Source organism: Artemia franciscana, chromosome 7, assembly GCF_032884065.1.
Source record: "Artemia franciscana chromosome 7, ASM3288406v1, whole genome shotgun sequence".
NCBI lineage: Eukaryota > Metazoa > Arthropoda > Branchiopoda > Anostraca > Artemiidae > Artemia > Artemia franciscana.
The window spans coordinates 27,018,337-27,042,343 of NC_088869.1; the positions used below are offsets into that span (position 1 = coordinate 27,018,337).

At 36.2% G+C, this 24,007-nt stretch overlaps 2 protein-coding genes across 2 annotated transcripts in view; one reads left to right on the top strand and one right to left on the bottom strand.

Moving 5' to 3' along the window:
• Positions 1 to 4,826, bottom strand: part of LOC136029652 (sodium/calcium exchanger 1-like) — a 30,194-nt gene extending 25,368 nt beyond the window's left edge. Inside the window, exon 1 of the mRNA XM_065708153.1 lies at positions 4,616 to 4,826. Within this exon, the coding sequence (XP_065564225.1) occupies positions 4,616 to 4,826 (211 nt within the window). The remainder of the gene's footprint in view (positions 1 to 4,615) is intronic.
• LOC136029082 (endoplasmic reticulum lectin 1-like) overlaps positions 1 to 24,007 on the top strand; it is a gene marked incomplete in the record, with an annotated part of 524,377 nt that overhangs the window by 223,971 nt on the left and 276,399 nt on the right.

Consider the following 24,007-nt stretch of genomic DNA (forward strand, 5'->3'; position numbering starts at 1 on the left):
TTCACTTTTCATCAACTCCATGGTGACGTTCCCGCAGCCCTACAAACAACTTCTTCTTTCATCACCGATAGGTCTAAGCGCCATCTTCGCAATCCAAGAAATATTAGTATTTTATTCACTCCATGGGTGAGGTATGATCTCAATCCGTTAAAATTTATGCTCACAATGCATGTTTTGGCCGTTTTTAAATAAACCGCGCACCGTCTCAAGTTTCAACAAAAGATGACAATTTGGTATTATTCAATAGCTGAGATTTTTGAAATATGTGTCAAAATTTTTTTTAGACAAGCAAAATATTTTTTTTAAACATAGAATTTTGCAATTGAGCTGAAGCTACTATTTCGACTGCATAGGCAAGGTATTCGTGTCATTTAGTAAATTAGCTTTAAATCTATTTAGTCACCGTGTCAGATTTTTACATTACTTAAAAGTTTCTGTAGAAAATTATGTAAACTTGCTTGAAAAAGCAAAAATTGTTGCACCTAGGTGACCTATGCTTCGTTATTTCTCATTCAGAGAATATAGGCGGATCCATTCTGAGGGTGTCGGCAATGCTTCTGGACTAGAGTAGATGGTTACCGTCTTGTCTACCTCTATGGAATACTACCTGTTGAATACACTCTAACAAGGAAAAAAAAATTCTCGGCTAGGCCGATTTAAATGTTCTGTTCTCTGATTTATCCGACCCTGTGATTTTGTATGGGAAACGAAAACATAGAGAAGAAGCTAATATGAAATTCAAAAAGTAAGTAATTTTTTTATTTGAATTTGTTCTGTTTTTATCTAATCTTGTATATCCCATTCGATGCATTTTGCTTATGAACAAAAGGAACTATTTCTTTTGATATTGTTTTGTTCCATTGTGAAGTTGTTTAATGGATCCCATTATATACATTTATATACGTTTCATTATTCTATGTACATTCATTTCAAATTCGCACAAAGAAGGCTAATGAAAATGTAGCATGAAAAAGATAAAATTCTCTCCATAGTCATTCATTTCAAAATTATGCCAAATTGCGGGTAAACTCTTGAAAGTTAGCTTGGTAAAAAAATGGTACTTGTCTGTCATAGCGCCTATGTTAGGTTCCTTTATTCATTGACACACTGTAGAACTGATTTCTTCGTTAGTTTCTTTTACCTTAGCGTGAGACAAGACAAAGAGAAGTAACAGAATAAATGGAAAATATAGTAATGATGCCTTTTTGGATTCCACAAGCCATATAGGGATGTAAAAAATGGAGCTGCTAGCCCCTCAAGACATTATTTCGCACATCTAGGTCTGATGCAATACTGTAGCGCACGTGTATTGTACATCTACGTCATAGGTTCTGCTTGTTACCCAACAGTTTCTTTGATTCTTTCAAAAACCTACAAGACCCCTGCCAAATAAGGATTTCTTTGGTGGTTATGATTAAAAACCTACGAGGGACAGGAAAGAACCTTCAGGGTCTGCTAGTGGGGGGCCTTCAAGACACCAGATCGTAGCGACCAATTCCAATGGGCCTCCTAGTATCAAAATCCATATGGGCCCTAGCATTCAATTTCATCGGGCCCCTAACCTTACCGCGCGGGGTCCTAGCATCCAATTCCATCGGGGGCCAAGGCACCCAACTTCATCAAGGGCCTCTAAACTAATCAACGAGGGTCCCAGCAACCAATTCCAAAGGGGCCCTATCGTCAAATTTCATTGGGTCCCTAACCTAACCACAGCAGGGCCTATCATCCAATTTCATTGGGGATCCTAGCATTCAATTTCTTCGGGCGCCTAACCTAACCACCAGGGGTCCTAGCATCCAATTCTATCGGGGGCCCTAGTGAGTAATTCTAGCAATGTCTCCTAGTAACCGGTTCCAACGGCTGTCCAAAGCATCCAATTTTACAGGGGCCCTTAGTATCAAATTCAAACGAGGGGGAAAAGCATCCAATTTTACCGAGCCCCTAACCTAACCCAATCACTGGGGGGCTCCCTAGCATCCAATTCAATCGGGACCCCTAGCGTCCAATATCATCGGATCCTTAATCTAACCTAACCTAACTACCGGGAAGGTTGAGCCTCCAATTACATAGGGACCCTAGCATCTAAATTCATCGGACCCCAATCCTAACGACTCGGGACCCAAACAACAGATTCCAATTGGACCCTAGCACCCAATTTAACTTGGGCCCTAGCATCCAATTTCATCACACCCCCCAACCTAACCACCGGAGCCCTAGTATCCAGTTTTACTGGAGGCCCTAACTTCCAATTCCATCGGTGCTCTAGCATCAAGTTACATCGGAGGAGGGGGGCTAGCACCCAATTTCACCGAAAAGACGTTTTTCAAAAAGTTTCATGGTTTCTTTGGTTGTTATGTAATAGGGAAATGTTTACTCATATTAAGGATGACACATTCTAACGTGACTTGTATCTTCAGGCCCTGTAGGGAATCCACGTATTTATCAGTAGAGGGTGCAAACGAGGGTGCTATGTAATGACGGTTCTCACATGGGTGTTGCATAATACTTAAAGAAATGTTTTCTCAGGGGACCTTTATATTCCCAAAGATTTTATGTCCGTATTTGGATTCGAAAGGGGCTCCCCCTCAATGGAACTCTGCCTTGGACATCTGGAACAACAAGCCATTCTATTATTATTATTCGAGAAATACTTTCTATCAAAAATTTTTCGAAAATGGGATGGTTCGTGTGATTCCTAACCATTATCTCTGAGCCGTGTAACTATCCAGTAATGCTATTGATTTTTGCGATATTAGCTGCACCTGCTTGCTATATTCTATTAATGTTCGAAAAGTGGCCTAGACAAATTAAGTTACATAGCAGATGTTAAATAGCCTTTGGCGTTAGATTTTTCATCAGTTAAATGATTACGTATTGTAGTATTATCCTGAAACAAAAAATCTAAGCAATGAAGGCCTTTTGTTGTACATATGAATTTTATTAATAGAGAAACGATATAAAATCATGAAACCACAGAAAAAAGCAATTCAAACTCATTAAATGGACAAAATAAAGCGTGAAAAAAGCTTATGAAGGATAAAATATAAGCAAAAGGAACCATGAATTAAAAAAAGACGGGGATCCTACCAACTAATTCCAGAAGAAAGACTTGCTATTAGATGTAAACGTAAACCATATTAAGATATTTCTGTGGGCTTTTAATGAAAATGCCTCGTTTCTTTGAGGCGAGACTATGCATTCCCGGTTGACAAGCGCACATTTTAATAATAATTTCTTTTAAAATTTCACATAATCTCGCTAGAGGTAGATTTACACCACATTAAGATAATTTTGAAGACTTCTAGTGAAAATGCCTTGTTTCTTTGACCAAGCATTAGATTTCACTCCCCTTATTCGAAAAAGTCCCTCCATCTGCCTGAGCAATGACCCCTCTCACCAAAATAGGTGATTTTTGAACTGAATTATTATTCCGATGTAAAAAGACGAGAAGAGTGCTAAAATGGAGTTAAATTTTGTATACGGTAAGTAAAAACAGTTTCATAATCATCAGTATGAGATTTTTACGCTTCTCGTTGTCACGACCCCTTTTTTTACCACACCATCTTTCGCTAGCTAAATTGTTGTCAGTTTTAAGATCTAATAATTAGTTAGCCTGAATCTGATCGTCGCTGGCTCTATCATCTGACGGGTCAGCCTAAGAAAAGTGATTGCAAGATGTTTATTAAAACATAAAAAATATTAAAAAAGAGAAACCATCTATGAAACTAGTTTTCAATAGCTGACATTTAAAATTTCTGTTAGAATAAACTGTTATCAACATATTGACTAGTCTTTAAAATTGTTAAAATTATCGAATCAACTTCATAAACATTTCAAACACAGATTCAAACTTTGACTAGCATTTACAACTTATTTTTTTGATTCAGATATATAAGCTTCGACGTTGTCCTCATCGTTATAGCTTTTGATTCTTGGAGAGTTAGAATATGCTGTCCCTTTGCACGTTTTATACGCTGCTGTGCTAGCTAAGCCGTTTGTAAAGCAGTTACATTTCGTTGATCTACATCCAGTTGACTGGAGCACTTCAAGATTTTCGAAGCAGACGAGGGGGTGTTGGGACGTCAGTAGTCAATGGATGCAAGAAGTCATCTTTATTTTTCAAGCCCCATTCCTCGGCTTTAAGTTCAGAGTCAGGATCTCCACTCCATACCTGAACTTGGTATAAAACCCTGTAACTGTGGAATTTAACCACATCAAAAGTCGTTGGTAGCTGTTCTGGGTGGACGAACGCCCTAGCAGTAGTTACCTTCTTTTTAAAAACGTCCTTGCGGAGTACATTAAGATTTCTCCCTTTTGATGAGTCATATATCGTGAGCAGAGCGTCTTCTGAAAAAGGAGAGTGGGGTCCGGTCTTTTGCACTCTCCACCTGAATTCTGCTTTGTATTAATTTGAACTGCCTTTTGTTTTCGTCGAAACAGAAAAACCAGCTTTCCAGACATGGAGTCAGCGATTTTTAGGGCTAAATCTCCAGCAGAATCAATGTTGGCGGAATCGTAGGCTGTCAGACCGTTGGTGATGTTTCTTAGTTGAAGATCCCCATTAAATGGTGATCTTTCTTCTAGGAAATCGATAACGATCTGTGTGTCTTTATACTTAGCTGCCTCGGTTCGGACGTTTCCTTATGTTGTTCACTAGTTCCATAGAAAACCTGTGATATACCCTCCATCAGAAGATTTAGTACAGAGAAGACTGGTCGAGACAGAGCCCATAAAGACCTTTCAACCTCTGTCATACCACTTCGATCGGTAAGGCCACCAGCCGTTATGAAACAGCGCATGAGCTCCTGCTCAATGACAAGATCCATGGAGAGCCCAGCCCAGAATCTATCAAAACATCTGATCACATGCATCCCATTCTGGAAGCTTGATAAACAGTAGGATGGGTTTCTTGGAGTTTGACCATTCGCTGGTGGTAAAGTTGGCAGGATTTTGTGTTATTGTTGTGCCCAGATGCCACTAGAAAAGGTATCATGTCAGAGATTGATTTTAAGTGGAGATCCCATGACCCTGATTGTTCGGCTCTTAAGAAATTTCACGGTACGGATACCATATCGCCGTATTTGAACCACAGTTTTGAGGTTCTGTACTTGACCAGTTCCAGTCTCTTCCAATTGATGAACCCCACTATTTTTTCCAGGGAAGGGTTTCCTTCTATATCCACGGAGGCCGCTTCTTTGTTCATAAGCTTTGTGTACAGGTTTATGGATTCCGATATTTCTTGAGGCTGCAGAATTGATTCAGTAGCACTGGAACTTTCTTCGAGAAAGACCTAGGAAAGCAGAATAGCATGTTGCACAGTATCAACCATAAAATAGCCACGCATCACCCTGATGACTACATTCAGCTGAGAAGATATGGGACAGAGCTGGGTGCTTAGTCAAGTTTAAGAGCCTCTCTAAGTCTTGAACCTTCCATGACGTAGCCAACTGATCCAAGGAAGCTCATCATGGTGTGGAGTGCTCCAAGTTTTGGAAGAATCAGGATAGTTGATTTTTGGGCTCAGGTCATCATTTTATGTCAAAATAGTTGCCTTTGGATAGTAATGGAGATAAAAAGGTCACAATGATGAGAAGGGTAAAATCACATATTGATGATTATGAAACTTTTTTCTGGTTTATTGTACATCAAATTCGCATTCATTTTCGGGCTCAGGGTACTTCATATACTGAAAACCGAACATTTACCGACATTTAAAAAAAACAACAACTGAAAACTTGAAACGAAAAGCAAAAAAAAACTATTTTTGCTTCGACCTAAAATATGCAACTTGGATATGTTGTTGAGGTTTTTCTCTCTACAACATGGTATAAAAATACTTTCTGTTGCAATTTGTTTGATGTCAACCCATATTTTTGGCTAGTTTGCGAGTACTTAAAGAATGTCACTTGTTTGTTACTTTCAAAAATCTTAAGAAATTTCTTAATATCTTGATGTCTTATGTATATTTTTTTTTTTGGAACAGATGACCTACCAGGGTTAGAAATGTTTGTTGTGAGGGATGTTTTAATTGTGCTTGGCATTTCTCGTGGCTCGGTTCCAAATATGTAATTGGAAATGTCTTTAATTCTTGGGGCATCATCTGTCTTTTTTTGGTTTTGGTTTTTTAGGACGATTAATTTAATTTAATTATTTTCTTCTTTTTTTTGGGGGGGGGGCTCTTAGATTCTTTTAAAGTTTGAGTCTCTTAAACATTGTATGTTTTTTCTTTTTCTTTTTCTTGTGTTAAGTCTCTGAAAGGTATAAATGCGTTATGTTAAAAATATTTTTTGTTTAGTAATTGTTTCATTTTTTTTCTCCCCTGTTTTTATTTCTGGTTATAAAGCCGTACAGGGGAGTCTAGGTTGGAGTATTTTTGTTGTGAAATTATTGGTTCAATAAATTGATTGATTGATGGGGTGTTATACAAACGAGACTTGTCTTGTTCAATATTTAGTCTGTTAAATATGAAATTAACATTTTTTTTCCTAGTCCAATTTAATATTTCAACCCAATGAATTGAAAATAGACAACACTCTCCATTCTCATTGTCATAAGATCGCATGAGAATAAAATAACAGCCCTGGATCACAAAAATACTCATAATCCCAATACAATTTTTCGATTTGGAATTCTTCTAACAATCAATGAACGATTCATTTTTGACAGGTGAGAGATAAGGATGCTCTCAATCCACAAATATCAGACAAACTTGCTTTTAGAAACTAATTAGCTTTTTATCACAAAGAGATCTTCACACTTCAGACACTTTTCCATGTTTTATTAGAAAAATGATTGGTGGTTATGATAGAAATATTTCATGTTTGCGATTGAACTCTTGATATTGCTCTATTTATCTGCTTCATTCGACTGTTATTGATAGGGGTTTTTCTTTTGAATCTATCTTGAAACCTATCATTAATTAGGAAACTTCAAAGCTCATTCCATACTTCTATCCAAGTTTCAGATTGAAGATTTCATAGGAAGCGCAATAGCGATACCTAAGTAAAGAGCGTAGTGGACACAATATACATATATATATATATATATATATATATATATATATATATATATATATATATATATATATATATATATATATATATATATATATATATATATATATATATATATATATATATATATATATATATATATATATATATATATATATATATATATATATATATATATATTAATCACTAATTTAGGAAAACAGTCTTCCTTTTCTCCTTCTGTCTTTTTTTTTTTTTTTTTTTTTATGTGTTTGTGCTGTTGCATTGGTGATTTCTCTTTTCATGATATATATATATATATATATATATATATATATATATATATATATATATATATATATATATATATATATATATATATATATATATATATATATATACTAGCTGTTGGGGTGGCGCTTCGCGCCACCCCAACACCTGGTTGGTGGGGCGCTTCGCGCCCCCCAAGCCCCCCCGCAACTTGCTCTCCATCAGCTCCTACAGAGTTATGGGGAAAATATAAGTCAAAAATGTCCGTAGATATACTCCATCGAAAACAGTTAGAGACGTCAGATATGACTTTTGATTTTACATCAGAAATTTATAACTACACTTTAGTTATTATAGAAGATTTGTGAGTACGTATGGCAAACAAACCTCTTCAGGATTTGGGAATGCCTTCATCTAACCGTATCGCTGCTGTTTCGACATGTGTAGAATTGGATCGTGAACAAAGTTACAGTACGAGTGATCTATTGTCGTATGTACAAAATAACATTTCCAAGTTAACGTCGGAACAAAAAGACATTTATGATACGATACTCAATTTCAGGACGTTTACAACTACCTGCTGATTTCTGTAATTTAGTGACGTCCAAAAATGAATTGATTGAAAAAGTATTTCCGAATATTCTAAAGTGGGAAGTTCAGCGTGACAGTTGCTCCATCGCATAAAGAAAAAAATTATTTTTCTTGGAGTTTGAATATTTTTCTTTACTTTAATTTGAAATAAACCCTGTTTAATTTAGTCTCTGTTAGTTTTAATGTTATAAGTCATTTTGCTTCCGGAAACATAATTCTTTTACATTTTATTCTTTCTCATTGAACAACCATTTTAAATTCCAGTCCAATATAATGTTGAAGGCGGTGCCAATCCCACCATCGATTGGATGTCGTAGTTAATAACCCCAAAATGATATTTCCAAAGAAGAATGTTTTCATTAGAAAAAAATGGCGAGAAAATCCTTAAAAGGACAAAATCGAAACATGCTGTATGCTTAAAACCTACTTTGTTTTCTGTTTCCTGACACCCAGCCAACGCTTTAAGTTTTAAGGAGCGGTTTTTTCCCATAATATAAAACCTAGCACAGCCAATGTCACTGTTTCTATAATTGCAAGTTCACTTGCATAAGTGTCGAGGCAGATTGCAGGAGGCCCTTGTAGGCTTTGAATTGGACTCTTATTTCCATTCATATTCATTTCTTTGGCGGTAATCAGTTGTAAATAGATTGCCAAATTTGTCAATATATTGCTTCACCCTTTCCCCACCGTGAATGAACCTGTTAGAACCTCAACAGGTTGACTCTAGTTCGGCATTGTGGAGTGACATGCATAAGAGGAAAATTTTCAAGTAGTCAACCCGTAGACAACCTGCGTGTGTTCCCCAGGGAGAACTTCCAACAGGTTGACTCTAGTTCGGCATTGTGGAGGGACATGCAGGCACGGAGAGGTGTAGCATAAATGGGAGACAGTAACAACGGCAATTTAAGGGGTAAAATTAACCTTGACTGGGCTGCCCACTTAATTGGACAATCTGTCTTGGCTTTTTTCTACAATTGGCCATCGACTTTGACTTTTACCACAACTATTCCCTTTTTGTTTCAATTCAAAAATCGATAGTTGGCTGCGTTACTTTGCCTCAAAATATAAGACTTCTTAATTTCTTTTATGTGCAGCTGATGGTGAAAGCAATTTGATTCTATGCTTAAAAAAACAAGTTTTTCCACTGAAAGTAAGGAGCAGCATTAAAACTTAAAACAAACAAAATTTATTATGCATATGAGAGGATTGCCCCCTCCTCAATACCTTTCTCTTGGTGCTAAAATTTGACTTTTTGTTACAATTATTTAAGTTGTTAAGTTTTATTTATGTTATTTAGGTTGGTTATTTAAGTTTACTCTTGAAACATGAGGGCCGTTTAAATAGAATAATAAGCTTTTAAAAAAGTTATAAAAAAACTTAATCGTAAAGAGTGAGGTATTAAGGAGGAGGCAGCTCTCTCATATATGTAATAATGTCTGTTCTTTTTAAGTCTTAATTTTTCTCCTTGCTTCCAGATGAGAAAAACTTGTTTTTATTAAATTGCTGATCACGCCGCAAAATCCGGCTCTCCCTCCGTTAAAAATTTACTTCTCCTACGAAAAAGTCCTTCATGGAAAGATCCTCCCACGTAACCTTTTTCCTCCCAAAAAAAGTATCTGTATACTTCCCAATAACCAATACTATATGTAAACAATGGACAAGGTTCATAGCTTGAAGTCCTTCCCCGTGGAACACTTGGGGGCCAAGTCATCCTCAAAGACATAGCTACAAGATCTTTCGACTATGTTGAACTAAATGGCTATCTCGAAATTTTGATCGGGATACCTTGGGAAAAAAGGGGTGTGGGAGGGGGGCTAGCTGCCTTTCAATATTTTTGATCACATAAAAAGGTACTGGAGCCTTTGATTTCAAATCAAATAAGCCCTCTCCTGATCTTCTAGGATTATTGGTTCTACATGATCACCTGGAAAAAACAAATAAATAAAAACATGTAAACACACATCCGTGATTTTTTCTTCTGGTAAAAAATGTAAAATTCCCTAATTTTGCATATGAGAGCTTGAAAATCTATGTAGTAGGGTCCGCTGAATCTGTCGGTACGATTTTCATTAAGATCGCTTGATTTTTTCGGGGATGCTTACCCCTTTTTCGAAAGTTGGGCGAATTTCCTCAGGATCGCAACTTTTGATGGGTAACAATGTGCTTGATGAACTTTATATATTTTGAACAAGCATCAAAATTCAATTCTTTTGGTGCATCTATTGTTATCGAGACTCTTAGAGTAACAGTTCTTTACCAAGAACTGTTTGGCCACATACTGATTCCCATATAAGTGCAGTACCAGTAGTTGCCAAACCAAATGTTCTTTGATTTATTATTCGTATCATTGAATAGCCCTTTGCATTATGACAAATCTTCCTACTTATAGATTTATTGGAAAAGAATAAAAAGACAGACCAGTTAGCATAAGTATATCCCCCCTCGTCCCGAAGAGGATCAATCTTCACAATTCTTGATAACAAACTGTTCTTTGTGATAGCGGATACATCCCTAAACTACGGAATTCAAAGCCTGCTAGTGCTTTGGCCGTAAAGTTAAATGGACTAACTTTGTTAACTAGCGTGTTCTTGGCTAAAGTTACCTTCTTATCAAATTCCCAGTTAATACCCACACTTTAGAACAGAAGGTAGAACGGGCACAGAAATGGTGGGTGCGTCTGAAACTTCATCTGATTCGCCTCCTTGTTTTAAGTCATTTGTCCCATAAGTTTAAAAGCTGATTGGAGGTCGGAGAAGGGGTATACATCGCTGAAAATCATCATTCTCATTTCTCATTGGCATTGGGTACTTACCCATAAATTTCAAGTCGATCAGAGACAAAATCAGTGTCTAACCTCCTCTTTACTGAAAAGTTGGCTATAGAAGGTGGTTTCGGAGAGTCAACTTGCCCACTTTGTGTCTGAGATCATGAAGATAAGAAATATCTTATGGTGCAAGGAGGTGGTGTTTTTAAGTTGCCTAGATTTCCATTTGGAGGTGGAAGTGGATTGAGATGGGGAGCTGAAGGGCCAGCTTTCTACTTCACTTGGGTTCTTCAATAATGTACAATGGAAATCCTCGTGTGATCCCTTTTAAAATGGCGGAATACCCACACGGTTTTGGCAAAATTTGCACATTGCAAGGAAGAAGGAGGGATGATGTTGAAGGATATAAAGTCCCAGTCTGCGCTTCTATGTATGCAAATAGAAATTTCTTGCTTGATTTCACCTCAAACAGGATGGAGCATGTCTACCTGTTTGCTTAAAATTTGGTTGGGAGAATATGGGCTTTTGGAAGGGCCATGGGGTTTCTATGTGCCTCAAACCATACAGTTTGAAAGTAATTTTACCTTTCCATGTGATTTAATGTGCCTATCTTTCTACTAAACAGTTGGGAGTGAGAGGTGTGTGAAATGCTGGAGGGGCAATAGGCTCACTATGGTTCTCTAGTCACATAGATTAGAAGTTTTTGCATAATTCTGGTTCAAACACGGTGTAACATGCTTACATTGGTCATAAGAAGTTAGCTGGATAATTGGAGGAGCCAGTTGCCCACTTTAGTTTTCTATACATGTTGATTGAAAATACCTTTTTTTATTCCAGTTCTAACGAGGTGCAACATTTTTAGCCGTCTGGGAATAAGTTGGTGGTAGGATGGGTGACATGATATTGAACGGGCCATGGGCCCTCTTTATGCTTTCACTAACGTGAATTTTAAGCAAGGAACAAGATACTTGTCTTTTTGCAAAAGAAGCAAGGAGAAAGGATGCTGGGGTACTCATGACTCCGTATTTTTCTCTTATTATCCTTATTTTAAAATCCTTATATTATTCGGGCTTTGAAAAAGATGAAACATTCCCACCTTTATACTAAAAAGCTGGTGGATGGATTAACAGTGGAGAGTGGATGTAGGAGCATGATCCTTCTTTTGTCCTTCAAGCATTCGAACTGAAATTCATTACATTGTTCCTTAAAAAAAAAACCAAAAAACTGTGATCTGCCTAACTTTGTGCTAAAATTTGACAGTGGAAGGACTGGCATAGTATTGCAAGGTCTTTCACCTACTTTGTTCTCTAATTATACAAATTAAAAATCCTTGCATGATTCCGGTTCAGACAGGTTGCAACGTGCATATCTTTCTGCTAAGAAGTTAGTGACGGGAGTGTCAGGAGATGCTGGAGCACTTTATACCTTCAATAATATAAAATAAAAATCCCTGCATGATTCTACTCCAAACAAGGTGCAACATACCAGGCTTTTTGCAAAAAAAGTAAAATGTTTGGTGGAATCTGAGGGGAGGTGGGGCTGACGGGCCATTCCCCCACTTTATGCTTCCTTTCAATGTTAATTGAAAATTTTTGGTTTTCTTCATTTACAAAGGAGGTGCATCATCTCCAGGAACATCTTTTACGGGGCAGGGGGGGCAGTTGCCCCCCAATAATGTGGAGAAAAATCATTATATGTCCCATGCCCCTTGACTATCCGAATATTGACCCCTCTCCCCCCCCCAATAAAAATATTGGAGGTTTACCCCTGATTATCCCTGCGGTTTAATTTTAAGGCTGGTCGTGACCTATGTCAGATATGCGGTGCCAGACCAGACTTGGTCCTGGGGTCAAATAGATTGAAAATCCATACATGATTCTGCTTCAAACAAGGTGCAACATGCCTGTATCTGTGCTAAGAAGTTATCAGTAAGATGAGTATGGGGGAGGATGCATGTGCCACAAGCTCGCTTTAGCTATTCAATCATGCAAATTGAAAATCATTGCGTGATTTTAGTTTAAAAAGTTGCAATTTGCCAATTTTTTGCCAAAATTTCACGTGGAAGGAACGGGGGGCTATAAAAAATCCGTCAGCTCTTCAATGATTATTGATTAGCGTTAAAAAAAGCGTTTTAGATCTATAAATTTTTCGATTTGTTATTCAAATAAAACCTTTTAGCAACTGGGCTAGGGCGCCATCGCATGTCTTAGGCAATTTTAGAATTGAAACTATCTTTAATCTGATGAACAGAACAATTTAGATAGTCAACAACCCAATTCGGCGGAACAATCTCAGACAGTCTTCTCTAGCATAGACTCTAAAACTCCACTTCAGCTCACCCACTGTTGGTTCTGGAAAACCGTACTTTCTGACCCGAGGCAGGAATTTCATGCAACTGTCCAGCATCAATCCGGCCGGAGGTCCACACCTTCCATAATGGCTGCATAAGTTAAACCCTTCGATTGAAAATAAACTAAAATATGAAAAAACAAAACCAGAACAAAAACATTATTCCCGCTGCACAATTTTCCTTCTGAATCAGTATTAATTTAGACAATTTTCAGCTAGAGTCTATTAAAAAAAAAAAAAAACCTACACTCTGTCAATTTTATTCAGTCTTCCAAGGGAATGTCGTTAGTCATGTTATTAATTTATATTTATCGAAACGTAACTCAATCTGATCAATTTTGGCTTTTTGTCATTTTGAGGCTATTTCGAGAAAGGAAGACACACGAGGAGGAATTACGACCTAAAATTAAAGGACGTCAACCTGACTACACAGCTAGACATAACCACTCTAAAACAGTGTATCCTAAATACTTCCTGAGAAGTTGGCAACTACAAGACTTTTATCTTGGATAATGACACCATTTCTTTTTCTTATTATGATGTCCATTTAATTGGTTACTGATTAAATCAGGCAGAGTAAGTTTGGCTAACAGTAATATTTAAAGTGGACAACAACATCTTCCATGCTGTTAGAAATAAAGCAATTCAAAACAATTTTTTTTATCCAGATCCCATGGTCTGCCCGGTTGGAAAAACAAAGCAAAAAAGCATATACACCAGATGGTGCGCACTAAGCACTGTGGAAACGTGTCTTACATCGTACAAAGTGTGTCAAACGTTCCGTAAGATGCATTGAGTGGGAGAAGTATGCCACAAGCGGTGGAACAAGCTCAGCTTTGAACCAAGTAAGTGGAAAAACACAAATAAACAGAGACAATAACAGCAAGATGTTTAAAAAAAAATTAGTAAAGGGAAAGTATGACATCAAACTCAAACTTTAAAATTTATTTTTGAACTATAATTTCACTTTGTTTCCTGGAATTTTTTTTTATTCTAGTTATGTTCATATTCATTTGCTATTTGAATTAGGGGATCTAAGAAATTGTCTATGAGAAAAACGATTGTTTTGGCAGGTAAACGGGAAAATGTTTAAGGTGAAAGTTTGGGACGGGGGATAGTAAATCCATTAAGAAAATAAGAGCACACGAATTACACTAAAAATAAAGGTAAAAAACGGGATAATTCTGATTAATGACTTTTATCGTTTGTTTGCTTACTTGCCTTCGTGAGCAACTGAAAATTTTAAACACGATCGAACAGAAAATAGAATTATGATGAGCGTTAGGATAAACCGGGAAGAGGCAACATCCAACACCATTTTAAAGGATACTGATCATTAAATAGGGCCGATAGCGTTTAATTATGACAGTTAATTTCATCATACTTTCATTTGTAAAAGGATTTTAATTTCTAATCGGTTTCTCAATCACTCTGGATATACCCCCTTCCGTTGAATTTTTTTCTGGAAACTAAAACAGGTGAGAAATAACCATTGGTAATTCCCACAGAACATCTCCACATGAAAACTTGATTTGGCAAAGAGAATATAAGACAGTTAAAAAGAAAAAGTCCCCCTGGAAAATTCAACCCAAGAAAGTTCCCTCACCAAAGAAGATCCTCCCTATGGAAATCCACCCCAAGAACAACATCCCCTCATCAAAAAATGTCTGCATTGATCCCAATAACAAATACTTTACGTAAGCAATGGGCAAATTTCATAGCTTAGAGGCCTCTCCCCACAGACTCTGTGGGGTCGTTTTACCCCTAAAGACTTAATTATTTGATCTTTCAACTATACTGAACAGAATGACTATCTCAAAATTTTGATCAGATAACTTGGGGAAAAAGGGGCGTGGACAGGGGTCAGTTACCCACCAGTCTTTTTGGTCGCTTAAAAAGGGAATTTCTAATTTCCGTTCAAATATACCCTCTCCCAATCTTCTAGGTGTTATTTCAATTCAATCCTCCCTGGAAAAAATAAATTAATCAAGAAGCATTCATGATCTGTCTTCTGGCAACAATAGCAAAATTCCACATTTCTATATACAGGAACTTAAAAACTTTACTGTAGGGGTTTCTGGTACGCCAAATCGGATGACGTGAGTTTCATTAAGATTCGTTGAATTTTATGGGGTGCTTCCCTCCTATTTCAAAAATTAGACGAATTTTCTCAGGCTCTTAACTTTTAATATGCAACACTAAATTGACAAATTATATATATTTTGAATCAGCATCATAAGCTGATTCTCCTGATATATCTATTAATGTCAAAATTTAGTTTTTTAGAGTTCCGGTTACTATTGAGCCAAATCGCTCCTTACTTACAGTTCGTTACCACAAACTGTTTGATTTACCCCGAACAATACCCATAATATCTCCAGGCACAAAATTGAGTTTACAAAGAGAAAGTAGGACATTTTGTAAAGAAATTCTGGAAAATTATGCCGGTGTAGAATTTTCCGTGAAAAATTCACACCCTGGAAACTTCCCTCCCCATGGAAATTATCCCTGTTGAAAATCCCACCAGTAGAAAATTCGCCCCACCCAAAAAATATATGCATACTTCCGAATAACAAATACTATACGTAAACAATGGGCAAATTTTGTAACTTAATGAACTTTCTCCAGGGGCTATGGGGGGGGGGCATGATATCTTCAAGGGCGTATTTATTTGGCCTTTGAACTATGCTGAGCAAAGTGGGTATCTCAAAATGTTGATCGGCCAATTTTGATAAAAAGGGGCGGGGGAGGAGACCTAGTCGCCCTCTAAATTTTTGGTCGCTTAAAAAGGGCACTAGAACTTTTAAGTTTATTTAAGAACGTTTTTATTGGTAATAAATATACATAACTTACGAATTAACTTACGCAACGAACTTCTATATTCATATATTTTTATTACGTATATGAGAGGAGTCGCCCCTCGTCAATACCTCGCTCTCTATGCTAAAGTTCAAATTTTGTTCCAATTTATTATGAATGGCCGCTGAATCACAAAGGATTTAGTTAGAATAAATAACTCTTCTGAAAGTATTAAAAACAACCTTTACCGTACAGAGCGAGGTATTGACGAGGGGGCGAACACCCTTTTATGCGTAATAATTTTTGTTCGTTTTAAGTTTTAGTGTTGCTCCTTACGTTCAGTTGAAAAAACAGGTTTTTTTTATCTAATTTCTGATCGTTTTTAAATAATGCTGGGGAATCCGGCAGCCCCTTCATAGAAAATTTTCTTCCCCATGAAAAGCTCCTCCACGGAAATATCCTCCCAAGTAATCTTCTCCCCTGCCCCCCCACGACTAGAAAAAATCCCCCCTGAAAATGTCTGTACACTTCCCAATAACCAATACTATATGTAAACAATAGGTAAAGTTCACAACTTGCAGCACTTCCCCCGGGGACTTCGGGGATTAACTCATCCTCAAAGACATAATCATTAGATTATGAGGGCATCACTTTGCCCTTGCCCCTCTCTTATGGATAAATATATGAACCACTATTTATTCATTTTACATTTTATAATTGTGCCACTCTTCTCTTCCTGTTGATTGATTTGTGTTTGTTTTAAATAAATAAAGAAGAAAAGATTTGCACTATAAGACATGGTGTAAATATATATTGTTTTGTATGTCAGTCTGTCAGGGAGAGATAGAGGTAAAGCAAAAAACTACACTTATAATGAGTGTGATACAGTAAGTATCTATGATTGTTTTTAACCATTTATTTAAACACATTTCTACTGGTAAATAATAAGGGATAAGTGTCCCTTTTGGGGGGAAGGGAATCCACGAAGGAAATGATTAGCATCACATATGGCTCTAATATGTATTGTTTTTTCTTCTGGTCACTTTTTGCAGAATAAGTCACTTTAGAAACTTTGGAGAGGAGTTATTTGTTTTGAAATTGAAAGTTTTAATGCCTTTCAAGAGACTAAAGAAATTGGAGGGTGACCAGCCCCCCTCTTACATATTTTATTCTTCAGGCCCCCAATCAAGCCTCAAAGATGTCTGAGAAAATTTTGAAATAGGTAATTTGTTCAAAAAGAGGTCCGATAACTATGCTTCTATGGATGATTTGACCCCAAACAGCCCTCAGGGTAGGGGCTGTAATTTATGCAAGTCATCCATTGTTAACATATAGGTTTTGCTTGTTGGAAAGGGCTAATGATATTAAATTGAAACTTTCAGGGAATGTTGTGGGGGATTTTTAACTAAATCAAAACTCACTAAGTGCACCTGTGGTGTCACCAAAGACATATGCACAATATTTCAAAAATGGTTAAGGAAGTTAATTTGAAACTGTCATGGTATGTTGAGGGGGATATAAAACTACATCAAAAGACAAGAAATTAATTTGAAACTTTCAGGGGGATTCAAAATTACATCAAAAGACAGTATGCTCATCCAGGTTATCATTCATGTATAAAACATAAACAAGGTAAACTATACAATAAAATTTAAGATATATGATCATCACAAACAGGTTTCTAGCTGCTCTATATAAAGAAAAAAAAGAAAATGGACTGTATTTTTACAATCATTGATTATATCAAACATGTGGTTGTAGATTATTGGAAGAGGAACAATTTTTAAATATGTTTGAATTTCTACTCCACTTCTTAGGTAAGAAAAATATTGTGTCAACAGTAAACTGCTGAATTCTGGGATTATGTCCTGCAAAGTAACACTTTTGGCCTTAATAGGGCCAAAAAGCTATCACAGAAAAATTAGGAGGAAACCAATTTGCTAGATGTGTCAAAAGTTTTAACTTTAAAAAATTACATCAATGAAAAAACTATTCATTCTTTTTTTGTAATAGCATCCTTTAGCCTTTCGAAGTTTATTATTTTGTTCCTTTTTAGCCCCAAATTCATCCCTTTCAGGGCTTCTGGTAATGATTTTTTAAACAAATATCATACCTTAAAATTACCTTAAATTGTAGCTTGGAGCAATATAAGGATTATCCATTAATCATGTTTTATTTTATTTCCTATCCAATTCTTGGGGCTGAGAAGAATAGAATTTTCAGTAATATTAAAAGTAATTGAGAATAGACTAACTAGATGTAGACAGTTAAATAACTTAAAGACTCTTGTTTTTTTCCAAAAATGTTTATACCAATTGATAGCAAATTTAGAACTGGAGCAAAAACTTTTTTGGTCTTATTTTGGCAGAGCTATGAGCTTATCTGAAACAAAATTGGATCTTGGAATTGCTAATGTTGCATGAGGAATTTATTAACAATCTTCCAGTTCATGAAAAATCTTCATTGTTGAGATACATTATTTCTATATAAATACTAAATTTTGTATTTAAATCTTTAAATACCATAATGTGATTATGTCTTCATTCAGAGTTCATGGTGTGAGGCCTTTTTTTGGATATAACCTATTACTAAGGGATTATAGTCTCTACCCAACCTACAGCTGATATTCAATTCAGTAACCAACGGATTATAATTTGAATAAGTGGATTATTTTTCTTCTTTGATTAAGACTTAACCTGAATGATTTCCCTAGAGTCATTTAACATCCGATTGTTTTGATTTATTTACTATTGACATTTTTGCAATTTGAACTCAGTGTACTCAGTAGCAATATTTATTATGGATCTGGAACAGTGTCCGTATCTGTTTAAAAAGAATTGCAAGCAAAACAGGTGGCGTGCAGTGTATCAAATGTAATAAATGGTCTCATTTAAATTGTGGAAGAACTAACTACTCTAATGACTTGAAGAAAATCTTTGTGTGTGTAATTTGTACACAAAAAAATTCCCAAAAAACCTTTACTCTGAAAAAACTGAGGTTGAAAAATAATAATCCAAAACAGCTAAGTAATAACTAAAAAAATCCAGGATCAACTTAAAAAGAGCACTATCTTCCCAATAGAAAACTTGTCATCTAAATCTCCAGGCACTCCTGGTGATGCACTGAGATTTATGGATACTATAGAAAATATCACTGAGGAAAGAAATGACTGCTCAGGTCCTGATCTGAGCTGCCTCTTATGTGACAAACTGACAAAAGACAGCCCTTCGTTTGATTGTCATATTTGTTTACACTGCATGCATGCGGCCTGCACTGCAATCGATGCAGACATAGTCCTTGCTCTGCAGAAACCCTAGGGACGTTTCTTTCTTTTTACCTGGGAGAAGTGCTTAAACCAGGGTAATATAACCAGCTCTAAAGTTCTCAGTAATAATGTATCTATTCAATGCAGTAACTTCGTTACTAGTCAAACCGCACAAACCAACCTACAGTATTCTCAGTCTCTGCATACAGATGAAGAGGGTCTTACAACCGATCATATTCCTGAACGATGTGTCTGCAGATTTCACATAAGGTGAGGCTGTAGAAAGGCAGAGAGTTGCACGTTTCTCTATAATTGTGTGGATTATTTCAAAGGCATCTGCCGTGATGAGTGTTGTACTCTGCCTCACAGATCTCAGTGTAAAAAAATTGCTCATGGCCTTTGTTTCATGCACTGTTGTCCTAATGTGCATTTCACTTCCCACAGAAGGGAAAAGCTACGTTCCAATACTGAACTGCGAATTTCAAAAACGGGGAGCGAAAAATTCCACCTCTGTCAAAACATGGTTGCCAAAGACAACAATTTACAGTCCTGCTTATGAGCTTGAAGCTCAAACCACTTGTCTTAAATCAGCCAATGCCCCTCCCCCCTCATACCAACCACTCGTCATGAAACCTTGGAGAAACTAGCTAGAACCAACATCTGCCAGCCTTCCGATAATATATCCTGTACTAACAACCAACTAGTTTGGAATTTCAAAGAAATTAAAGATTCACCCACCCCTCAAACCATGTCTTCCAAGTATCCCAACATGGAACCGATTCTCTTTCTTTTTCAGCAGGCGGGGCTTTTCAGTCGAGACTATTCAGCCCTTTTCCTTTCGACTCACTCTGTGACCTGAACAGAGCTACAGAGTTGGTTTATCTTATTTATCTTTTTTCTGCTCAGATTTCTTGCAGTAAATCTTTTGATACTAAGAGTATTTTTTGCATAAGGAGTATTAAAGCATTTTTTGCTATTTCATCTGCCTTATGGTTACCTATGATACCCGAGTGGCTTGGGATATACTGGAGATGAGTTAAAATACCTCTTGAAGCGAGAATATCAATAATCCTAAGACAAAGAAATGTGTCAAAATCCATCTTATACCAAAAAGCTGAAGAAAGCAGCTCAAGGCTTGATAAAGAGTCAGAATATATTATAATATTTTCAAAATTAACAGTCATATATTCATTAACCATGAGGAGCTCTAATGCCATGATTATGGCATTTATTTCGGCAGATATTACAGATGTATATTTTTGTGTAATCGCTCGCCTAAAGCAATGTTATGGGTTGGAATAAACGCTCCGCTTGCCACTTTCTCATTCATTTCGGACCCATCAAAAAAAATTTGGAAATGGTTTTTATATGCAACAGTATTGAGCTCAGAAAAATTTTCTGTATAAAAGCAGTGAGGGTAAGTTCTTTGGTCCACTTTGAGAAATCAGTTTCTATTGTGGGGATTGACCAACTCCATGGGGGGGGGGGCAATGTGGGTGCAATAGATTTTACTGTTACTGGGAACTTCTTCTAGGTATTTGCATATTTATTTGCAATGTCTCTAAACATAGATGACTTTCTTAACCAGTTAGTCAGGGTATGAGAATCATTGGCTTCAATTTTTGTAAGGTAATTAATTAGAAGAGATCTTCTTCTTTCATTTATTGGTGATAGTCCACTCTCAGTAAGCAGAAACTTAGTATTTGTTGGTTTCCTAAGACCAAATATGAGACGAATTATATCATATTGTGTTGTCAATTTTTGCATCTGGGTCTTAGCACAAGCACCATAAACTATGAGGCCATAATCAGTATTATAGTTCCTTCGTGATTATTTTCATTTCAAGAAGTTTCGTTGTGTTTTGTATGTGCGTTTTCTTCTCTTTTGTTTTTTATCCGTCTTTTGTTCAATTGTGACGGGTTTTTCCAATATATTTATTATTATTATTTATTATTTATTAATATGGGGTCTTATATGTGATTTATAAAATTGGATTAGTGTTTTCTCATTACAGCCCCAAGGTGTGGCTAGTAGTCTTTTTACTATTCTTATTATTCTATAGCATTTTTTTTATTGTGTTTGTGATTTGAAGGTGGAAGTTTAGTTTTTGGTCCAGTATGAGGCTTAGATAATTAATTTGATTGCCCTCTGAAATAAGTATTCCATTTAGTGTTAGCCTTGCATTAGGATTATTTCGCTTATGGTGGAATTGGATAATTTTGGACTTTGTGGGTGCAATAGGTAAATTGGACTTTTGAGAAAACTTTTCAAGTTGGAAAAGTGCATTTTGCAACTTTGAATGTGCAATCTCAAAGGTGTTGCCGGTTGCCCATAATACCAGATCATCAGCATACTGTAGATTGGTATGTGGGAGGTTCATGAGCCAGAGAAATAGGGGAAAGAGGAGGCAGCTCAGAACTACACCCTGTGGAAGACCTTTGGTTATTGAAGTTTTGGGTGAATAGGCTGAACCTACACAAACAATGAAACTTCAGTTTTCTATGAAAGATTCTATGAAGGATACAAGTTTGGGGGGTAGTCCAAGATTTGCAAGTTTAACTAAAAGAATCTGGTGGTCAACATTGTCATATGCTCCTTCAAAGTCTTGGAATGCAGCAGTTAGGACATTATTTTTTGATAGTGATTCATTTATTGCATTTTTTAACAATATGAAAGGATCTGTTGAGCAGTGGTGTTTCCTGAAGCCAGTTTAAGAATGTGGTATCAGATTATTCTTATCAATAAACCATAACAGTCGATGGTAAATCATTTTCTCCATTACTTTTCCCAGCACAAGAGTAATCATTATAGATCTATATGACTCGGGGTCATGTTTAGGTTTATTTTTATTTAAAATTGTTAGGATAGATGAACATTTCTAGATATTAGGGACTGTGGATGTGGCCTGCATGGCTATAGCAATTTAGGAGCTCCTGCTTATACAAAGCGGTAAGATTCTTTATCCATGTAGGGTGTATATTATCATAGCTACTTGTAGCATTGGCCTTGATATGTTATATTGCATTATTCAATTCATTTATTGAGAAGGGGCGGTTTATATACTCTGTTCCTGGTCGGAGCTGGTAAATTGGATTTGTCAAGATTTGAGCAGTGAAATTTTTATTTTTAAATCTTAGCTTTTTTGAGAAAAGGGTAGTAAGTAATTTTGTCTTTTCAATGTCATTGTCATAGTGAGTATTCTCATGTATTAGTTCATACAGAAGTGGGCTGGGGGGTGTTCTTTTCCCACAGATTTTGCTTATAAGTTTATGTATGATTGGCTCACATGTTTCTCTGGAAAGACTGTTTGCAAAATTATTCCAATAATTATATTTAGCATTAATTATTGTTCTCTTGAGATTAGCCTCTGCTTGTAATTTACTTAAATATGTAAAAGGGGATGGTTTTTTAGGTATGTTTTCCTAGTTACATTTTTTATTCTCCAAATAATTTGGCAATCTTTTGTCCACCATGCTTTAGGGGTGTGTTTAGGGATTGCTTTCCTAGGTGATGTTTTGGGTATAGCATGATTGGCTGTAATTGTTAGTATAGATGTCATAACTTCAGCATGTGTGTCAGCTGTTATAACTGAGGTATGTGAATTCTGGGTAAAACTTAGAATTTCATCATTAAGCTTGTTTCTAAATATGGTCCAATATGCTTTAGTGTTGACATATTTAGGGATATGTGGGAGAATTTTAGCTGGTTCATTTAAAGAGGATACTATTGCATAAATTTTCAATTTTCTTTATAGAAATTTTATTCAGTATATTTATTGACACAATTTGTAGGTCAATAGTTGAGCATTTCCCACTTTTGGGGTTATAATATGTATTTAGATTAGGAGGGGTAGCAATTGCTAAATCGACATTATTTGAAATCAATCTTTCAATCAGCTTACCAGCTTTATTTGCTGGCTTGTCCCCCCACAGAAGACTGTGGGCATTAAAATCCCCGCTGATGATTATGTTTTTTAACACATTAGAATTAGCTATATAAGTGAAAAAATCCATGGCATCTGTAGTCTGGCCATTAGGGTTATAAAGGCTTAATATGTCTGTTTTTGTATTATTTATCTAGACATTGATACATCAATAACATCAACATCATTTGAGAAATCTAGGAAATTAATACCACAAAATTTAATATTATTATTTAAAATTATAACTACGCCACCTCCTTTTCTCTGTGAAGACCTATCCTGTCTCAAGATTGTATATCCTGGAGACTCTGTTTGTTGGTTATTAGTCAAAACCGTTTCCTGAAGGCAAATAATATCAATGGAATTATTATTCATAAAAGATAAAAGTTCATTTAACTTATTTTCTGAAAGTGATCTTACATTCCACTGAAGTATTGAGATATGCTGCTTTGTATTTTCATATTTCTGTGTATCAATGTTTAGCTTTGCTAGGAGTAGAGCAAGATCTATTTTTGCTTGGACATGCATGTGATTGGGTAGGTACAATCTTGCCAATTCGCTTATGATTTTTTGCTTTTTGTGGTTGTTGTAGGTTCATTGAATGTACTACATTAGAATTTAATATAGAAATGCACATGTTAGGAGTTAATTCATTTAGATTTTCATCCGACTTTTTGTTGATAATTAAATTAATTCCCGATAATACTTCTGATTCATTTCTACTTGGGAGAGGTGGCCATTCTGATCTTCTATTATTACTTGCAGAGGCTAGATGGTTTGTCCAGCGTGAATCTCTCTTATAGGAGTGTGAGCTGGGTTGTTTTGAGGAAGGAGTCTTATTGGGGGGTGCTTGATGCTTTTGGTGGAATGGTTGGTCTGCGGGTGAGAGGGTTGAGTGGTTTCATAGAGTTTTCGGTCAGCTGTGATTGAGCTTGATTTGCTTCCATTCCTGCACACAATGGGTAAGGTATATTTTTTTCTGTTGCTATTTGGAGTGTTAGTGCTCGTTTTTTATATATAGGGCATAAAGTTTTACTTGTAGAATCGTGGGGACC